Source organism: Abramis brama (genome assembly GCF_963993115.1).
Source record: "Abramis brama genome assembly, chromosome: 22".
Taxonomy (NCBI): Eukaryota; Metazoa; Chordata; class Actinopteri; order Cypriniformes; family Leuciscidae; genus Abramis; species Abramis brama.
Genome location: NC_139984.1, coordinates 13687837 through 13707043, shown reverse-complemented (window position 1 = coordinate 13707043; position 19207 = coordinate 13687837). Strand labels below are relative to the sequence as shown.

The following is a 19207-nucleotide window of genomic DNA, read 5'->3' as shown; positions in this document are numbered from 1 at the left end:
CTATTCAACCCCTCCAGTGGACGAGGGGGCGGACCCCAATCGCCGTCCTGATAAATATTTCAGGACATCGCACGCTCTAGCTCTACTAGCCGCGGACTGCTGTGCTACTGCATCATCTCATTGATTGGCTTGGTTGGCTTGATGCACAGGATCATCGATGCTGCGTGTGGTATGAAAAACGATTGTGCACAGGATACCAAACGTGTGACAAATCTCAAAAATGAAATGGATGTCGTAAGAGGCCTGACAAAGTCATGGACTGATGTAACGCCCATGTTTTTTAACGGCAAAGAGCCGAACGGCGTAATCCTCAGAAAAGTTCTGGATGTGCTGCGTGCATGTTCTGACGAATTCGAAATCACAGAGATACTCGCTATTTGTACTTTTGTAACGGATCTCTGTGTGTCACTGGTGTCAAAAAATGCAAAAACTGACGTTGGTGAATTAGTTGAAAATCTGGTCAACTACATCCTAGAGCAAGACATGATAGCCTGCAGAGATTTTCTATTCTGGTTAGACCATCTGTAAATGTCATTATTGTTTTACTTTATGTACGTAATGCTGATCTATCATTTTCTTCACTACTTCAATGTATGAAAGTATAATGTTGAAATAAAAAATTCTGAATGAAAAAATGTCTGAGCTCATAAAAATAGTATTATTATACTATACATAATAATAGTATTATAATAGTATACATAAAAATATTTAGAATAATATTTAGAATAATAATATTTAGAATAATTAAAAATACTATATGATTTAAAAGATTAAATATTTAAATATTTAAATATTTGATTTCTGCATTTAAATGACTGTATTCCTGAGGTGGCAACCATTTCCAAGATGTGAATACCTGAAATTGTGTGGTGATTTTTCAATTTTTGAAATTGTGGTGTTGAACAAAATTTGAATTTGTTCTTAGCATCGGTTCCTGCATCATAGAGGGTATTTAATAAGATTAATAAGATTATGTGTTCTGTCATGGACGACTAGACACTAGTCATGGGATGTCCAGCAGAGAGAAGGGCTTGAGTGGACACACCCTGTGGTCACATTTTTACCCGCCACCGCAAACCTCTCACTCTGCCTTTTCCCCCGCTTCGCAACGTAGCCATCCTACAGCTTTCCGCCTGTGCGACAACCATAACATCGACCACCACGGCATCCATTTCAGGCCAAATGGAGGAGCAGGTGGGTTACTTAAACACGGCATTCAGCAACCTGGCCCTCTCCAGTCCTATGTCTCACCAGCGACCTCCGGCCTGTCACAATCCTGGCATGCGTCGGGAACAGGAACGCCTTGACACCTTTCAGAATTGGACTCTTGCTACAGTAACTCCAGCCGAGCTTGCCAAAAGCGGTTTCTACTACCTTGGCCAGGGCGACAGAGTGGCTTGCTTCAGTTGTGGAGGCCAGCTTAGCAACTGGGAACCGGGAGATTGGGCAGTATCAGAGCACCAGAGGCATTACCCCAACTGCCGCTTCGTTCGAGGTGACCGTGCAGATAATGTACCTTTATCTGGTGGCGGCCTTTCCAATGGATCGGCAATGCAACAGTGTGAAGAAAGGTTGCTCACATTTGTCAACTGGCCCTCAAGAATAACTGTTCGACCAGACCAATTGGCTAAGGCTGGTTTTTACTATGTTGGTCGTAATGATGACGTGAAGTGCTTTTGTTGTGATGGTGGACTCAGATGTTGGGAGTCTGGTGATGATCCATGGAGAGAACATGCTAAGTGGTTTCCAAGATGTGAATACCTGTTGCAAGAAAAGGGCCAAGAGTTTGTTCATCAGATTCAAGCAAGATTTCCAAGACTATTTGAACAGCTATTGACTAATGGAGACAGCGACTCAAGAGAATTTGTTGATCCACCTGTTGTACACCTGGGTCCTGGAGAAGACCGTTCAGAAGATGCAGTGATGATGAACAATCCTGTGGTGAAGCAAACCGTTCAAAGCAAAATCCTCACAAGTGGAGAAAATTACGAAACCGTTCAAGTGTCTGATTTACTAAGTGCAGAAGATGAGAAGAGAGAGGAGGAGCGAGAAAGTAAGTTTCTTACTTTTCTTAAGAAACATCATCTTGCCATGTCACAGCAACTAAAAAGTGGGCAGAGCTTAATGGACCATCTTCTAGAGGAGAACGTCATCTCGCAGAAAGAGTATGGCATTATTCGTAACTGCACTGCAGTCAAGCAGCAGACAGGGCAGCTCATTGAGTTAGTCCTGTTGAAAGGAAATGCAGCAGCAGAAGTCTTCTGCAACTGGATCAAGAAGAATGATGTCTACCTGCTGAGAGAACTGATGGCCCAGACCAATGAAGCTGCATCACCGAGTCAAGATCTTTCAGACTTGCCTATGGAGGAACAGTTAAGAAGACTTCAAGAGGAGCGCACATGCAAAGTTTGCATGGATAAGGAAGTGAACATTGTCTTCATCCCCTGTGGTCACCTAGTTGTGTGCAAAGAATGTGCGTCTTCTCTGCGCAAGTGCCCCATATGTAGAGGCTTGGTCAAAGGCGCTGTCCGTACTTTCCTATCATAAAGTTTTCCTATCATTTGGATTTGCAAATTTAACTTGATGAATAAAAACAATGTAACCAAAAAAAAAAAAAAGATACAACTTAGTCTAAAAAAGATACAACGTAGAGTCCTCGGATTTCTTAAAAACATTGTGACACCATGTTGTATGGACAAAAGATCTAAGATCTAAGATGCCTTACAGTTTTTCAACCATCTAAAGTTTTTGAACAGACACTGTTTAGTAGCAATTATCATTTACATCATACATAAGTCTTCTAAAAGATAAATAGAAGATATGAATGTATTCAAACTTTAAAGATTTGATTTAAACAGTCTTTTAATTTTAAACTTTTAAGGTTATGCTTTTAAATGAATTTAGTATAAACTCTGGATGTAGTATGCTCTGGAACGCAGACTAGATTTACTGTGACATTGTCCCCCCGTGACTCATCTGGTCTGTCGTCCTCTCGTCTCTGTGAGGGTCTGGAACATTTATTTCACACTGTAGTGTATCTCTGAAGGATCTGGAGCTGTTTTGATTATGACAACTTAAACTATTTTCTTTTTGGATTGTTTTTATTGTTTCATAAAGAACTACTTCACCTCTCTGGAAATGTAAGGTGTAAGGTTTATTTATATATTTATTTAGCTAAAACTTTGTTTACATTTTATTTATTTATCCATCCATCCATCCATCCATCTTCTACCGCTTATCCGGGGCCGGGTCGCGGGGGCAGCAGTCTAAGCAGGGATGCCCAGACTTCCCTCTCCCTAGACACTTCCTCCAGCTCTTCCGGGGGGACACCGAGGCGTTCCCAGGCCAGCCGGGAGACAGTCTTTCCAGCGTGTCCTAGGTCTTCCCCGGGGTCTCCTCCCGGTGGGACATGCCCGGAACACCTTCCCGGGAAGGCGTCCAGGAGGCATCCGGAAAAGATGCCCGAGCCACCTCATTTTATTTATTTATTTATTTATTAATTAATTTATTTATTTATTTAATTTTTGAAAATGTACAAATGTAGTTTTCTGTGATGGTCGTGTTTAGGTGTACGGGATAGAATATGCAGTTACGGTACAAAAATCATCATGGCTATGAAAAGCCATCAAAATTGAAACCCCGCATGGACAAAAAATTATGATTGAATCTTTTCATATAAATGAGATTTAAGACGACTAAGTACAGTTTTTGAACAGACATTGTTTAATAACAATTATACCTTAGGTTCAATTTAAACAAAATCATTACAGTAATCTTCTAAAAGGTAAATAGAAGATGCGTATGTATTCAAACTTTAAAGATTTTATTTAAACAGTCTTTTGTTTTTAAAATATATCATTTAAACTTTATTATACTTCTTATAAATAAACTCAGCACCTGATATCCTGATCACTGAATTTGTGTGACTCTCTGACACACACACACACACACACACACCCTTTGGCTGGTGCTTTTTGAAAGCTCCGCAGGTCAAACGCTGATGTAAAGAGAGGCCAGAGGGCCCTGATTTCTAAACATGTAAGATGATTTTTTATTTTCGTGAACCCGTTTCATACATTGCGTTGTTTCATGAGCTGTATGTTTTTTTCTTCAACTCTCTAAACATTTAACTGATTGTTTCATAACATGTAGGCCTATGTTTTTTCTTCAACTCTATAAACATTTAACTCATTGCATTTTTTTGTGTGAATCCATTGTGGATAGTTCTACATTTATTTCAACTTTTTGTGTGAGGTTTTAGTAAGATCTTTATTTTATATTATTTATTTATAATCATTTATATTCTTTTAAAGAACAGAATGTTTATGTAAGATGATTTTTTATTCTTTTGTTTATCTAAAACTGAAAGAATTGATTTCAGTAAGATGTTATTTTATATTATTGTATATTATATTATTTGTGTGAAATATACATTAAAAATCTCTGTTTCTCACTATCACTGTGCTCTGGAATGTGGAGGAGCAGACGGAGGGGGATGGAGAACCAATATGTGATTTTATTTTTAACGCATTTTTGTGAACCCATTCATAAACTTGTTTAATACCCCTAAACATTTAACTGATTGTAATTTTGTGACATTGTTTAATCACAGCGTCTGAACAGCACGTTTCAGATGTCAGAGGGGAATCCAATGACACACACACAGATGGTCACATCTCCTCTGATGTCTGATCTCCACACACACACACACACACACACGCTTTGAGAGACTCATTGCAATTTTTTCTAACTCCATTTTATTTAAACTTTTGGTGTGAGGTTTTAGTAAGCTTTTTTATAAACATTTCATTTATATTGTTTTAAAAGAACTGAATGGCTTTTCAACGTTTGTGTGAGATAAACTTCCACAGTTTTTTCCTTATCAGTTTTCACAGTACAGCCCGGATAAGCTAAGGGATATGTAGGGAGGAGAATCCTGTGATACCAACTTCCAAAACACACACTGTCATGTTCAAATGGCTTCAAACAATTAAAACTAGATGACATAATTATTTAATCACTGTGTCTTCAAAACCTTCTGTCAATATCAAAAGGCATCAAACTAGCTGTCATAGCCATGATGTAATTATTAAAACACTTTCTGTCAATATCAAAAGGCATCAAAAGGCATCAAAAGACATCAAAACCCGAAACGAACTGTCAACCTGTCAATCAAAATCAAAACTAACTGTCAACCTGTCAATCAAAAGTCAAAACTAGCTGTCAAAAAGACTTCAAAACCCCTTTGATCTCCTTTGATCTCATCTCATCTTCTTTGATCCCTTTGATCCTATGCCAAAAGGGGCGGGTACCTGTCACCGGAAGGGGCGTGGCACCTGTCAATCAATCATTTTTTGACAGGAGGTGTCTGATATCAACTACTCATGTATTGAAAATGTGTGTATCTGATGAACTGTTGTCTTTTCCAGTTGCAATGTGGATATGGAGAGGATTCCGATGTTCATTTGTAATGTGTATGTGATAAATCTTGCTTTAGGCTAGAAGTGCCTGCAAAACCAGCCGGAATCAAAGTCCAAATAAACACTTTTATAAGGCATCTATGTAGCAACGACACCTACAGACTCTCTAAAGAGGGTTATACGTTGATTGTTGGGTGCACATGCATTCATTAATAATTTCAATGTATTTCAAAGAAGTGTGAAGCATGACAACAACTTCCTTTAATGTGTGAATTGCATTGCATACATATCACATTTATTTTGACATTTAACAAATGAAGAGTTCAGATGCAATAACCTCTAAGTGCCATCTGAAATTTTCTTCTAGAATGATCATTATCAAGCTCGTATATTTAAGTTCAGTAATTTCACTTAAATGGCAATGAAAATTACCTATTAGTTGTCATTTAAGTGACATTACTGAACTTAAATATACAAGCTTGATAAAAATGATCATGGCACTTAGAGGCTTTTGCATCTGAACTCTTCAAATATGTATTTTATGTACAGAGCAACTAAAATTTGTAAATATAAAGGACACTAAATAAACCGATTAAACCATTTTTCTTGAATCATCATTTTTGTACCAATGGCCCTCCAATAATGATCTAATGCAAGATGAAGGAATAGGCCCGTTGCTTTTTAGTTTTTTTATAAATGATTTGCCACGTTGTTTTCCAGATGCTGAATGTCAACTTTATGCTGATGACACTTAATTTACTTATCTGATATAAGTCATCTGCCAAAGTTGCCACAATTGTAAATGAACAAATGAGAGGATATCCATGTGGCTGCAGGAAAATCATCTCACTTTAAATGTTAGGAAAACAGTTTTTATGTGTTTTTTTCTAAAAAAAAAAAAAAATAGACTACATAAAGAAGAAATAGAGGATGTAGACACGTTAAATTTTTAGGTGTAGTAAAATATGTTTTTTTTGTGATATTTAAGTATTTGTATGCATATACTACATCTAGTTACATGTTGGTAAGCAGGGCTGTTATATTGGTAAGCAGGGCTGTATATATATACAGTGCTATGCATAAGTTTAGACACCCATGCTAAAGTTGACTAAAAAGAGGAATAAAAAATAATCTTAATGCCTTAATTAGAAAAATTAGGAAAAATCCAACCTTTAAGGACACCAATTTTCTTTGTGAATGAATAATGTATCGTAAATAAATAAATGTTCTTCCTTAAAATACAGGGTGCATAAGTTTGGACACCCCTATGTTAAATTCCCATAGAGGCAGGCAGATTTTTATTTTTAAAGGCCAGTTACTTCATGGATCCAGGATACTATGCATCCTGATAAAGTTCCCTTGGCCTTTGGAATTAAAATAGCCCCACATCATCACATAGCCTTCACCATACCTAGAGTTTGGCATGGAGTACTTTCCATAAGATCATCTCTCAATGCAAATCAAAGCAGCTATTAGGCTAACTGAAATAAAACCATGCCAATCTCTAGGTATGGTGAAGGCTATGTGATGATATGGGGCTATTTTAATTCCAAAGGCCAAGGGAACTTTATCAGGATGCATAGTATCCGGGATCCATGAAGTAACTGGCCTTTAAAAATAAAAATCTGCCTGCCTCTATGGGAATTTAACATAGGGGTGTCCAGACTTAGCCTATGCACCCTGTATTTTAAGGAAGAACATTTATTTATTTACGATACATTATTCATTCACAAAGAAAATTGGTGTCCTTAAAGGTTGGATTTTTCCTAATTTTTTTAATTAAGGCATTAAGATGATTTTTTATTCCTCTTTTTAGTCAACTTTAGCATGGGTGTCTAAACTTATGCATAGCACTGTATATATATATATATATATATATATATATAAAAATATATATATATAATATTATTATTTATTTATTTTTTAAAGCCTTTCTAGGGACCTGATATGCAAATTAGCCTATGTTATACTCTCTATGTGCAATGCATATTTTTCAGCTTCTGGCTGGAATCATGTTTTCTGTACTTTCCCTCCTGAAATAAACCAATAAATAAAAAAAATATTAAAAAAACAATTATCATTTAAGGTGTAAAGTCAATGTGAAACAGTGTCATTTGAAGGCGGCAGAGGAATGACTGTGGATGGAATTCCCTTTCTCTCACTGTATTGTAACTCTGATGTCGCATCTCCCACAGACTCTCGTAATGGTATTCTGCCGCAAGCCGGAATCTATTGTTTAGCATTTGGCGCATGAGAAAAACAACAATGAGAAAACAAGCAGGTGTGAAATAGTATATCCCTCCAATAACAAACACTCAAAAGAGGTGGTTGCATCCGTGGGATAGTGTTTTGTTTTGTTTTTAAATTAAATTCCAGTGAATTTTTGTTGAACTATGTATAGTGTAGGCTGCATTTCAACTACTAAACAGCTTGTGACAGGGATATACAATGTCTGCACATACACAATCAACTTTAAAGGTTAATATTATTATATATTTTCATATTTTTCAAAACTTTAATGCTTCCACCCATACTTTGAGATGCCTGTATCTGAGGTATATTTACTCATTTTCAATTTCATTATCTTATAATAATTATATTTAACAAGAAATTACTATTTATCTACTATGTTGGATGGAACTTTTTGTGCATGCATTTAAAAACTTGTGACAATCCAAGAAGGAAGGCTTCATCAGAAGATATCTTCCTCATACTTTAAACATTACTACTATTTTTTTTTTATTTGCATTCATAACAGAATTCTGTTTGGTTGGAAAATTTGGTGTCCAGTGTTTTTAATTTGATAAACTTGATTAAATGTGCTGTTCTTGCTTTTATCTGTTTTTACAATACTGACACTGTTTTGAAGTTTGTTAAGAACTGGTAAAATAATAATCACTATGGGGCATTGATGAGAATGCACAAAACTCCTTTTAGTTTCTTTATTTGATGGCTCAACATGTGGATCAAGGTGTGTGGTTACTATAAAAGAATAACAACACTGCCATCAGTTACAAGTATGACAAACATCAAACATTAACACATTGATGCATATAACAAGCAGGTTTCACCAGGTTTAAAAGAGTTAAACAACAGATCTAAATCTTCAAGTGACCAATTGCAAACAATGTACTACATCAACATTCATATACATACAACAAACAATATTATTCATGGTTAAGATAGAAAGGTACCCACCAAACAATCTGTACACATGATCATCATACATAATATAAATATATATAAAATACAAACTATCAACTTACACTTGATGCACGCACACAGTCCACGTATCAAAACCCAGTCAAGGCCATCATTGCCCTTAGGCCTAAACCACCATTCAAATGGCTTCCACCCATAGACAGTAAAAGAAATGGACACAGCGACCCCATTGGATTCAACGGAGACAAAGTGAAGCCCATTAGAAACTCTTACTTCCTGGGGGTCCAGCGTACTGCGCAGACTCAAACTGAGATCGACGACGTAGATGTGACGTGAGCAAACCGTCTGTCTTCTAGTAGCGGTGCCAAGAGAAATCTGAATCATTCCCTTCCGAAACTTGCAGAGACGGAGAGCGTGAGTAGGAGCTGTCCATGAGCGAGGAGCAGGAAAAACTTTTAGTAGGTGTTCTGATTAATTACTTTGTCATTTTGCCTCCAGGTCCTCCCGATTGGCCGCGAGCTTCTCCTCCGGTCCATACGGTAATTTCTTACTGTGCGACAGAGAGTCGCGTGGCTGTGACGCAATCGTTAGCCTACTTTTACAAAAACTGCTTCTACAGGGCCATAACATAAGCTACAAGGTAATGGAGCATTTTATACATTGTCGTGTTTCTTTAGAAATAAATAATGGACAAATGGAGTCTTTAAACGCCTCAGATGTGAAGTTATTCGCTGTCAAAGTGACGCCAAAATGAATGGGAGTCAATGGGATGCTAACTGCAGGTGGGGTTCCGTTAGCCAATGGCGGCGTCCGGGGGTACCTTCAAAATAATACAAATCCCTGCACCCTTGCTTCCACCATGTCCATGTGCTCAAAGAGGAAGTGGGGTGACAGATATATAACAGTCAGTATCGCCCTCTACTGGCTCAGTTCCTTCAGAACAGCCACCCCCAAATTTGTCCCGCAAATTTGCAATAACGTTAAACTAAGAATTACTGTTAGGGACAGCAGGGAGGCGTATCAGCCGACTAACTGGTCGAAGATATGTTCTGTCTTTCACTCTCACTTCTGCCCAGGGACGTGCGGTCAGGGTAGGCAGGGTAGGCAGTGCCTCACCAAAGGAAATGTTGACATTACATTTATTAATTCCAAGAACTTTATTAATTCACCACATTATGATTTATTTTATTCCAAATATTAATTTTTGTAACCAAAATTCTCAGGAATACACATATAATATACTCATTTTGCCATTGTTTGCTCCTAAAACCATTGTTGCATGCAGGAAATTCAAGGCCATGGCCATTGAGGCAGAGGTTAGCAGTGCCTCTTTGGTCCATAGAACGTAGTTTACGTAGGTTTGCGCATGCGCAGTCAGTTCTCATGCTGTCTTGAATTATCAACATTGAGGCAGAGACCGAGCTTGCTTCATGTCACGTGATCCACTCACTCTCACTCAATCCGCGCTTCCCGATCTAGCGGCGCCTAGCGTTGGCTGTCAACAGGCCCGGGGTGGGTAATCGGGAGAATTCCCGGTGGGCCGCTTCACTTTTGGGCCGGTCGAGGATTTTTTTTTCCACATTTGTCACGTTAGTTACATTAGGCTACACACGTTCCGCATTCTGACACCGCAGCGCGCAGCCTCTGCATAGGTTGTACCATGTGAGGGAGTTCTCCCCTCCTCTCCTATAGAGTTGGTTGGGTCCATAGCCCGTCTTTTCCAAAACGTTTTCTCAGGTAACTACCGCGGCACCGCCGGCGCCTACCGAATCCGATAGCTGGGCCGGCCCGGTAGCTATGCGTCAGGGAGGATGGATGGGAGGAAGAGGCCAGGAGGTATGGAAGCTTGTTTCCGCCACAGAATAAAACATTTTAAAAGATAATTGCGACTTTTTATCTCACAATTGCGAGTTTACATCTCGCAATTCTGTCATTATTTCTCAGAATTGCGTGAAATAAAGTCGCAATTGCGTGTTATAAAGTCAGAATTGCGTGAAATAAAGTCGCAATTGCATGTTATAAAGTCAGAATTGCAAGATATAAAGTCAGAATTGTGTGAAATAAAGTCGCAATTGCTTCTTATAAAGTCTAAGTGAATTATTATTTAACCTTTACATTATTTGTTGAACCATGGCATTAATACAAATTACACAATAGAGAGCCTAAGTCCCTCCCCTTCCGGTCGACCACCATGGGACCTTAGTTCGGAAAAATATTGTATGGTAGTCAATGGCGAGAGACAACAAATATTTTGATCTCGTTTGAATTGTGCCCTGATTTACACATATGATGTTTGTCAATTTAAAAGATGCATTTTAAAGTCAAGAAAGTCGCAGCTTGATGTAAAACTGCTGAGGTATAAGACTGTGAAAATACGTAATTACAAAGACTACAAACCCAAAAGGCGCACATGTGACGTCATACCTTTTCTCTCAATGAATGAAGCTAACTTTACTGAAGCTAACGTCTGACATTTTTTCTATAGTCTTACATTATAATCGTAACGTAACGCCGTCATGCCTGAGTGTTTTGAGCCAGAATACATACATACGAGCAACGGATCTTGTGACGTACATAATGGGAGACGAGAGATGTAGTTCATTGAGCGATTTTCACATAAAACTAAACGTTACTCTTCTGTTTTATGACAAACTGCGACTTTCTTGACTTTCATAATTACCTTTTAAATTGACAAACATCATATGTGTAATTCAGGGCACAGTTCAGACGGAATCAAAAGATAAGTTGTCTCTCGCCATTGACTTCCATACATATTTTTTCCGAAATAAGGTCCCATGAACCGGAAGCGGAGGGGCGGGACTTAGGCACTCTATAGTGACTAGGCTGCTTGTCGGTTCGCTGACACCGCGCCGCCTCCCTCTTACTGTGTCCCGCAAAAAACATGTTTTGTTGTATAAGTCATAAGATAGATGTGTCCATTAATTTGATTATTAGATTTGATTGTGCATTAGCCTCACATGACTGACTTTGCTGTATGCAGGCAGCGATGTGATGATGCCTGATATGAACTTGGGTTGCTACATTAACTGAATGAATATATGCCACATTGATAGGTCACAGCCTACCCATGACAAGATTTCACCGCACGTTACTGCTTCTGCCGTGCGTATTCTTCCATCTTTACCATGAATCAACTTAATTATATGACCTACAGGCCAAAGTGCTCTAGGCAACTGGTGGTCCACCACTAGGACAACGGCGTTTAACTGGAGAGCATCAGTGTCGGTTTGCCATTTTGCCCTGGTTTGTAAACTGGGTAGGTAATTTCTTATGAACTGTGACCAAAACCTATCAGCAAGGATTTGACAGGACCTCCATCTTCGTCGACTGAGTAGTTCACACTCATGATACATGACCTGCGGAAGTGAAGGGTCTCGCCGCCCCATCAGAAGAAGATTTGGGGTGACAGGATCAAGATCGGCCACGTCAGTGGACACATAACCCAAAGGTTTCGAATTTAGAATCCCCTCAATCTCAACTAGGACGGTGGTCAAAACTTTGTGTGTTACGGTCTGTGAATTCAAGGTAACATTTAGAGCAGTTTTAATAGACCGAATCTCCCTCTCCCAAGAGCCTCCATAATGTGGTGCATGAGGTGGATTAAAGAAAAATTTGATCTGGTACTCAGCTAATTTGTCTTTCAGGTCTGTGTGCAGCGCATTGAATGCATTTTTAAGTTCTCGTTCTCCCCCTTTAAAATTTGTTCCTTGATCAGAGAACAATTCGGCAGGCTTTCCCCTTCGGGAGATAAAACGTCTTAAAGACATCAAGAAAGAATCAATGTCAAGGCTGGTCAGAACTTCAATATGTACAGCTCTTGTGGTTAGACACTTAAACAGTATTCCCCATCTTTTCTCGTTTCTTCTGCCCAATTTGACAATAAGTGGCCCAAAACAATCCATCCCTGTAGAGAAGGGTGGTTGATGTAAATGTGCTGGAGGTAAATCTGCCATTCGTGGAGATATTGGTTGAGCTCTCCATTTTTGACACTCTGCACAACTACTTTGTTCTTTTCTCACAGCCTCTGAGCCTCTCACAGCCTCCTCTGAGAATCCAGTATTTCCTCCTCAACTCTGCAAACAAACGTTCTGCACCAGGATGTTTTAAGTTACTGTCATACTGTTGAATAAGCAGCTTGGTAACTGGATGTTTTGAATCCAAAACTATTGGATGAACTGCCTCTGCTTCCAACTGATTCCAATTACGCAGTCGGCCTCCCACTCGAATTACTTGCATTACTGTATCAAATTCTGGGGCTAATGTTACCAAACGACTTGATGATGAAAGAGATTTTCCATTGCTAAGACTTTGAATCTCTTCAGGGAAACTGTCTCCTTTGAATCTCTTCAGGGAAACTGTCTCCTTGTGCAGATCTTAAAATCATTAATTCCGCCTGCTGATACTCCTCAGCAGAAGGACTTTGATTCTCTATTGAGGCTGCCCCATGAAGGGATTTTGCGGTAGCATAAACTAGATCTGGAATTGAATAGCATGAGACTGCAGTTAGATTCAGACAAGTGATTGGTTTGCGCAGTTCTTCGGTGTCATCATTTATCAAAGCTGAAGGATTTCTTGGCCAGTATTCTGGCGACAAATACAAGGGGGACCTTTGAACCACCTACTGTCTTCCCTAAGATCCTGTAGGGTCCGTCCTCTTGTAACATCATCTGCTGGATTATTCAATGAATCTACATAATGCCAATCTTGGGAGTCAGTCAGTTCTTGAATTTCAGCAATTCGGGTTCCAACAAATACCTTGAAATTACATGAATCAGACTGAATCCAAGTCAACACCGTTGTAGAGTCTGTCCATAAATGAACTCCAGATTTCTTGATAGTAAGCTCTTTCTTTAACAGGTGGGCAAGTTGGGCTCCTGTCAATGCTGCACATAATTCCAATCTTGGCATTGATATCTGCTTTTTTGGTGCAACTCGTGAGCGTGCAGTTAAGAATGCTACCTCTACCCGTTTTAGTGGATCTTCTGTTCGCAAATATCCCACACATCCATAGGCATGTTCTGAAGCATCACAAAATATGTGAATTTCTTGCACACAATCAGTTTGGTCCATTTCAGCACTCACGTAACACCGGGGAAGTCGGATCTCATTCAAGTGTTGGAGCTCCCTTTTCCATATCTTCCAAGCCTCTAAGAGGTCACCAGGGAGTAGAGGGTCATCCCATTCTCGCTTTTTGTTCCACAACTGCTGCACAATTATTTTTGCCCTTGTAGAAAAGGGAGTGATGTATCCAAGAGGGTCATATAAACTGGCGATCATTCTGTAAATATTTCTCATAGTGATGGGGGATGATTTTGGTGTGTAAGACTTGTACATCAAAGTATCTGATTGACACAGCCACCGAAGCCCTAAAGCTGGTTCTTGAGGATCCATATCACTCTGATTAAGCCAGTGTTCACCACTCTGAGATAATATTTCCTTCGGCAGATGATGAAGGATACCTGCAGCATTACTAGCCCACTGTCTTAACTCAAAACCTCCTTCAGCAAGCAGCTTCCTCATTTTGTCCACAAGAGCTCGGGCTATCTCAATTGAAGGAAAGCTCTGCAACCAATTGTCAACATAGAAGTGCTGCTGGACAGCTTTGCATACATCTTCCGAATGACCTTGTTAAATGACATGCTGCTGCAGTGCATAAGTAGCACAACATGGTGAACAAGTTGTGCCAAAGGGAAGTACTTGCCACTCATATACACTGGGTTGGGTTTCCCTCAGAAGATCACGCCACAAGAATCTCAAGATTGGCTTATCTTCTGCTAACAACCTCACCTGGTGAAACATCCCTTTTATATCGCTACTTACAGCGAAAGAATGCTCTCTAAAACGCAGCAGAATACCCAAAAGGGATGAACCTAGGTTTGGTCCTGGTAAGAGTAGCTCATTCAAATTGTGTCCCTGATATGAAAATGAACAATTGTACACAATTCTGTTCTTTCCATTATGTGTTACCATATGATGAGGGATAAACCAGGATTCTTTGGGGCATTCCTTTTCTCTGGTAACTTTAGTGGCATATCCTGCATGCTCAAGTTTGGCAATCTCTGCATTATAAGCAGCAGCACGTTCTGAATCTTTGATGAGATACTTCTCAGTATTACGAAGGTTAGCCAGAACTGCTTCAGGGGGTGCTGACAGATTGGGCATGTTCTTTACACGTAGTAAAGGAGTAGCATATCTCAGTAGCATATCTCAGGATTCCATCCACGTCCACTCTGACTGTTCTAGCTTGCAAGTGATCCATGGCCTCTTGATCTCGCTTAGATCTGGTAACAAGTTTTTCACTTCTGTATGGCAATGCATCCAATTGCCACAACTTTTCTACTTGATGGTAGATTTCAGATGATGAAGAAACATTTGAAGTGAAAAAACAAGAAGTTGCATTACCAGCATGTAGGAGACCTTTGACTGGACCCTGTAGCGTCCATCCAAGTTTCGTTCTGACTGCTGCAGGACCTCCAGGCGGTCCTAGTCTCACTGGCTGTACAGGAGTTATCAAGTGTGGATTATCTGACCCAATCAGTATGAGTGGTCTGACATTGGTAAAAATGAGGTAAGGACAATCTCCTAAGATGGTTATACTGCCGCTGAAGTCTGGTTATTGGGTAAGTATGTTCAGCCAAACCTAACTGAGTTGCAGTAAATGCTTTCTTGATTGTGTAGACTTTATTTGGCTGGTTAATGGGAGACAGACAGATAGTCACCGCAGAGCCCTGCAACACTCGCAGATCCTGTCTCACGGTTCTCAGTGTGATGCTTTCAGGATCACCTTGTAACTTTAACTTCTCTGCTGCTTCTTGAAGGACAATCGTTCTCTCTGAACCATCATCCAATATAGCATAGGTTTCCAGCGTGTGATTACCATTACGTAAGAGCACTTTACTGATTTTCAACAAAACTTGACTACATCCAGCTCTCCGATCAAGGTAAAGAATGTCAGTTGGAGTAGAGCTTACTAGACCACAAGTTGCTGTAGTTAAGCTCTCTGCAGGCTTAACATTTACTTCATGCAATGCTTGAACATGTTTACCTTTGCAGATGTCACAGGTAATTCTCAGACAACACTGGGCAGCTTGGTGTCGAAATTTGCATTTCCAACAGCGGTTATTGGACTTTATCCAATCCCTCTTCTGCTCCGCAGTAAGCTTAATGAAGTTGACACATTGATCCAAGAAATGCATATTGTTGCAACAGTAGGAACAATAAGTTTTCGACTTCCCTTGTGGTTGAGGCATTGATTTCTGCTCAGAAGTGTTGTAGGTCGAACCAAGAAGCACAGTCGTTGACTTACTCTTCCTATTAAAACTCTGACGCTCTCTTTGCTTGGTACCTCCTTTCCAGGGCTCATGTGAACACTCAAACACTTCCTCTTGTATCTGCAATTCATATTCGAGCCAGTCAGCAAAATCTAGAAGGGATGGTACTCCTCTCTTCAAAGGGTAGAGATATCATCTAAAGTTAGCTCGAAAGTCATATGGTAGCTTGTTTGCTAACCTAGCTACATGTGACCCACAATAAAGTTCGACATGACCTTCATCACCCAGTTGCTCTAACATCCCGACCAATGCTCGTACTCTCAATGCGAATTTGCGGAATCCAGTAGGATCACCATTCTGGACAACAGGTCCATCCATTAATCCAGCAATCCGACGCAGAGCAAGCTGATGGGGCTGACCATAATGTTGAATAAGTGAAGCCATTGTATCTGAGTAAGGGTGATGAGAATTACAATAAGAATCAGCTATCAAAAGTGCCTCTTCAAACTTCAAATGATCCAGTAAAATCTGGTACTTAAATTGCTCTGTGGCATCTTGTGGAAGGATATTCTCCAATGATATCCTAAGTCTAGCAAACTCTCTTGGATCATCAGATGTAAAATCAGGGATGGACGGCTTGGGTCCCCGATATGTTATCTCTTGTACACCAGCTTGGTTATTAGAAAAACTGTAGTATCTGTGTGGAGGCACTGGTGGAGGCCTAGCATCTTGTCTTACTGGTCGACAACTTTGTGCCATGTAAGGTAAATTACAATAATCAGAGTCTGGATCCTGATAACTTGGAGTAGATGGGACTGGTAACCTCTGCATTTCAAGTCTGCAAATGCGGTCTCTAAGCTCTTCCATCATACCAAGCTCCATTTCTTTAGAAGGACGCAACAATCTATTATCAACTGTTATCGGAGGGGGTGGCAATGGCCATTCTTCTCCGACGGCTGCTGGCTGATATACTGGTAGAGGAGAATTCTCTTCTGATACCTCCCTAGGTTGTGAACTACGTTCAAAAGATAATGTTTCCGCGGAATTTGGTGTTGGCAACACCCCATCTTGGTCCAGCTGCCTTTGTAGCTCTGATACAGTCCGTCGCAGTCTTTTATTATCCTCTTGCATCCGATGAAAGGAATCTGCCATAGACTGAGAATACTGTGAGGTAATCTGTGGTGAACTCTTATGAATAGGTGTCTGTTCGACAGGGGGGTCTTCATCCACTGTGCTCCAGTTAGTTAATGTTGAGAAATGAGAGAAAGATCCCTTCTCCTTGGCTCTCTGCATTGATCTTTGGTAAATTCTCTCATCAGGAACAAGTTGCCGATTTGCTGCTGATGGTAGTTCCACCTCATATTGACTCATCCATGCAGGTGGGCGAATTAGCCGCTTTGGACGAACATCAGCTGGTCGGTGATCACTACCCCTTGCTGCATGTGCCATCTTGATCCACAGCAATTATCCAGCTCCGGTTCGAAGGACCATTGTTTTGAAGTTTGTTAAGAACTGGTAAAATAATAATCACTATGGGGCATCGATGAGAATGCACAAAACTCCTTTTAGTTTCTTTATTTGATGGCTCAACATGTGGATCAAGGTGTGTGGTTACTATAAAAGAATAACAACACTACCATCAGTTACAAGTATGACAAACATCAAACATTAACACATTGATGCATATAACAAGCAGGTTTCACCAGGTTTAAAAGAGTTAAACAACAGATCTAAATCTTCAAGTGACCAATTGCAAACAATGTACTACATCAACATTCACATACAACAAACAATATTATTCATGGTTAAGATAGAAAGGTACCCACCAAACAATCTGTACACATGATCCATGATCATCATACATAACAATATAAATATATATAAAATACAAACTATCAACTTACACTTGATGCACGCACACAGTCCACGTATCAAAACCCAGTCAAGGCCATCATTGCCCTTAGGCCTAAACCACCATTCAAATAGCTTCCACCATGTCCATGTGCTCAAAGAGGAAGTGAGGTGACAGATATTTAAAGGAAGTGGGGTGACAGATATATAACAGTCAGTATCGCCCTCTACTGGCTCAGTTCCTTCAGAACAGACACATTTTTATATTATCAGAATAATATCAGAATTCAGGTGTTGTCTGGACATTGAATTTTATATAGCCTAGTTTCCGAAGAATAAAATTTAACTAATAGGTATCACCATATTTTCCTCATTAATCACAACACATTAAGAAAAGGGTTTTGTACAACAAGTTTTTTCTAATGTTATGTTAAATATGTAAATGATAATCAGAAAATTGGATACAGCTAGGTTCAAAATTCTTGTTTTATTTTGTTGACATGTTAGAGCTGAAGAAAAAAAAAAAAAGTGTGCTACTTAAGTGGAGATTTCTGACTCAATGCACAAGGGGATTGATTTTATTTATTTAGTTCAATTACAGACAAGTACAATACAAGACAAATATAAGGGATTGTAGTACAGTTCAGAGTATGTAAAACAGAGACTGACAACAAGTAAAATAAAAAAAATGAACATAAAGCCTATATGTAAAAAAATATGGCAGTTACATGAATTTTAAAAGCTTCACAATTTGTATTGTTATTTTATAAGCTTTTTGTTTTGTGATGTCTTTAAAAATAGATGAAAATACTATAGTCTGAAAGATGTGGAAGCTCGTTTCCGCCAAGGAATAAAAAAATGAAATTGCGACTTTTTCTTTCACAATTCGGACTTTTCCTTTTACAAAGGTTTGTTTGTAAAGTTTCCCATTTCGGCACTGATGAGAATAAATATTTCTTCTGTTTGTTTTTTTTTTGTTTTTTTTAATTAACATTTTGCCAGTAACATTTGGCATTTGAAAACATAGTATTATATTCCTAGCCTTTAGCAATGATTAAGAACAAACAATATGTTACGAGGGATTTAGAATAACAGAATAAAAAAAAAAAAAAAAAAAAATCCAGATAAAACAACAAATAAAATAATAATAAAATACAATAACAATTATATCAAAGATTAAATAATAATAATACATAGACAAAAAAAAAAAAAAAAAAAAAAACTTTTTGACTTGGGGTAGGAAAGCTCATCTAAAGATTATATCTCAATTTACAGGTGATTCAAAACCTTATTTAAAATCTGGTATGTTTTAACTGCTTTTTTGTTTTGATTTAATTTACAGAGGGATTCAGCAAAACTTTTTAATTCAGAGCAAAATGCAATAAAATTTGGGTTTGAAGCTGTAACTTTACACTTATGAATATGACCTTTTCCAAGCAAGCACAGGATTTTAATAGCATTATTTAAAGGAACAGAACCCGT

The 19207-nt window shown here is 38.9% G+C and overlaps 2 protein-coding genes across 2 annotated transcripts; one reads left to right on the top strand and one right to left on the bottom strand.

Moving 5' to 3' along the window:
- Positions 1 to 1011: 1011 nt before the first annotated feature.
- Positions 1012 to 2564, top strand: LOC311072707 (putative inhibitor of apoptosis). The gene has a single exon (XM_084097893.1). The coding sequence runs from the start codon at positions 1183 to 1185 to the stop codon at positions 2545 to 2547; it is 1365 nt and encodes a 454-aa protein (XP_083954019.1). The 5' UTR covers positions 1012 to 1182; the 3' UTR covers positions 2548 to 2564.
- A 12719-nt stretch (positions 2565 to 15283) lies between these two features.
- LOC311073753 (uncharacterized protein) lies at positions 15284 to 17877 on the bottom strand. Its single transcript, XM_084099696.1, has 2 exons — positions 17779 to 17877; positions 15284 to 17488 (listed from the first exon to the last, which is right to left on the bottom strand). The coding sequence occupies exon 2, from the start codon at positions 17321 to 17323 to the stop codon at positions 16067 to 16069; it is 1257 nt and encodes a 418-aa protein (XP_083955822.1). The 5' UTR covers positions 17324 to 17488; positions 17779 to 17877; the 3' UTR covers positions 15284 to 16066.
- Between the last annotated feature and the right edge of the window lie 1330 nt (positions 17878 to 19207).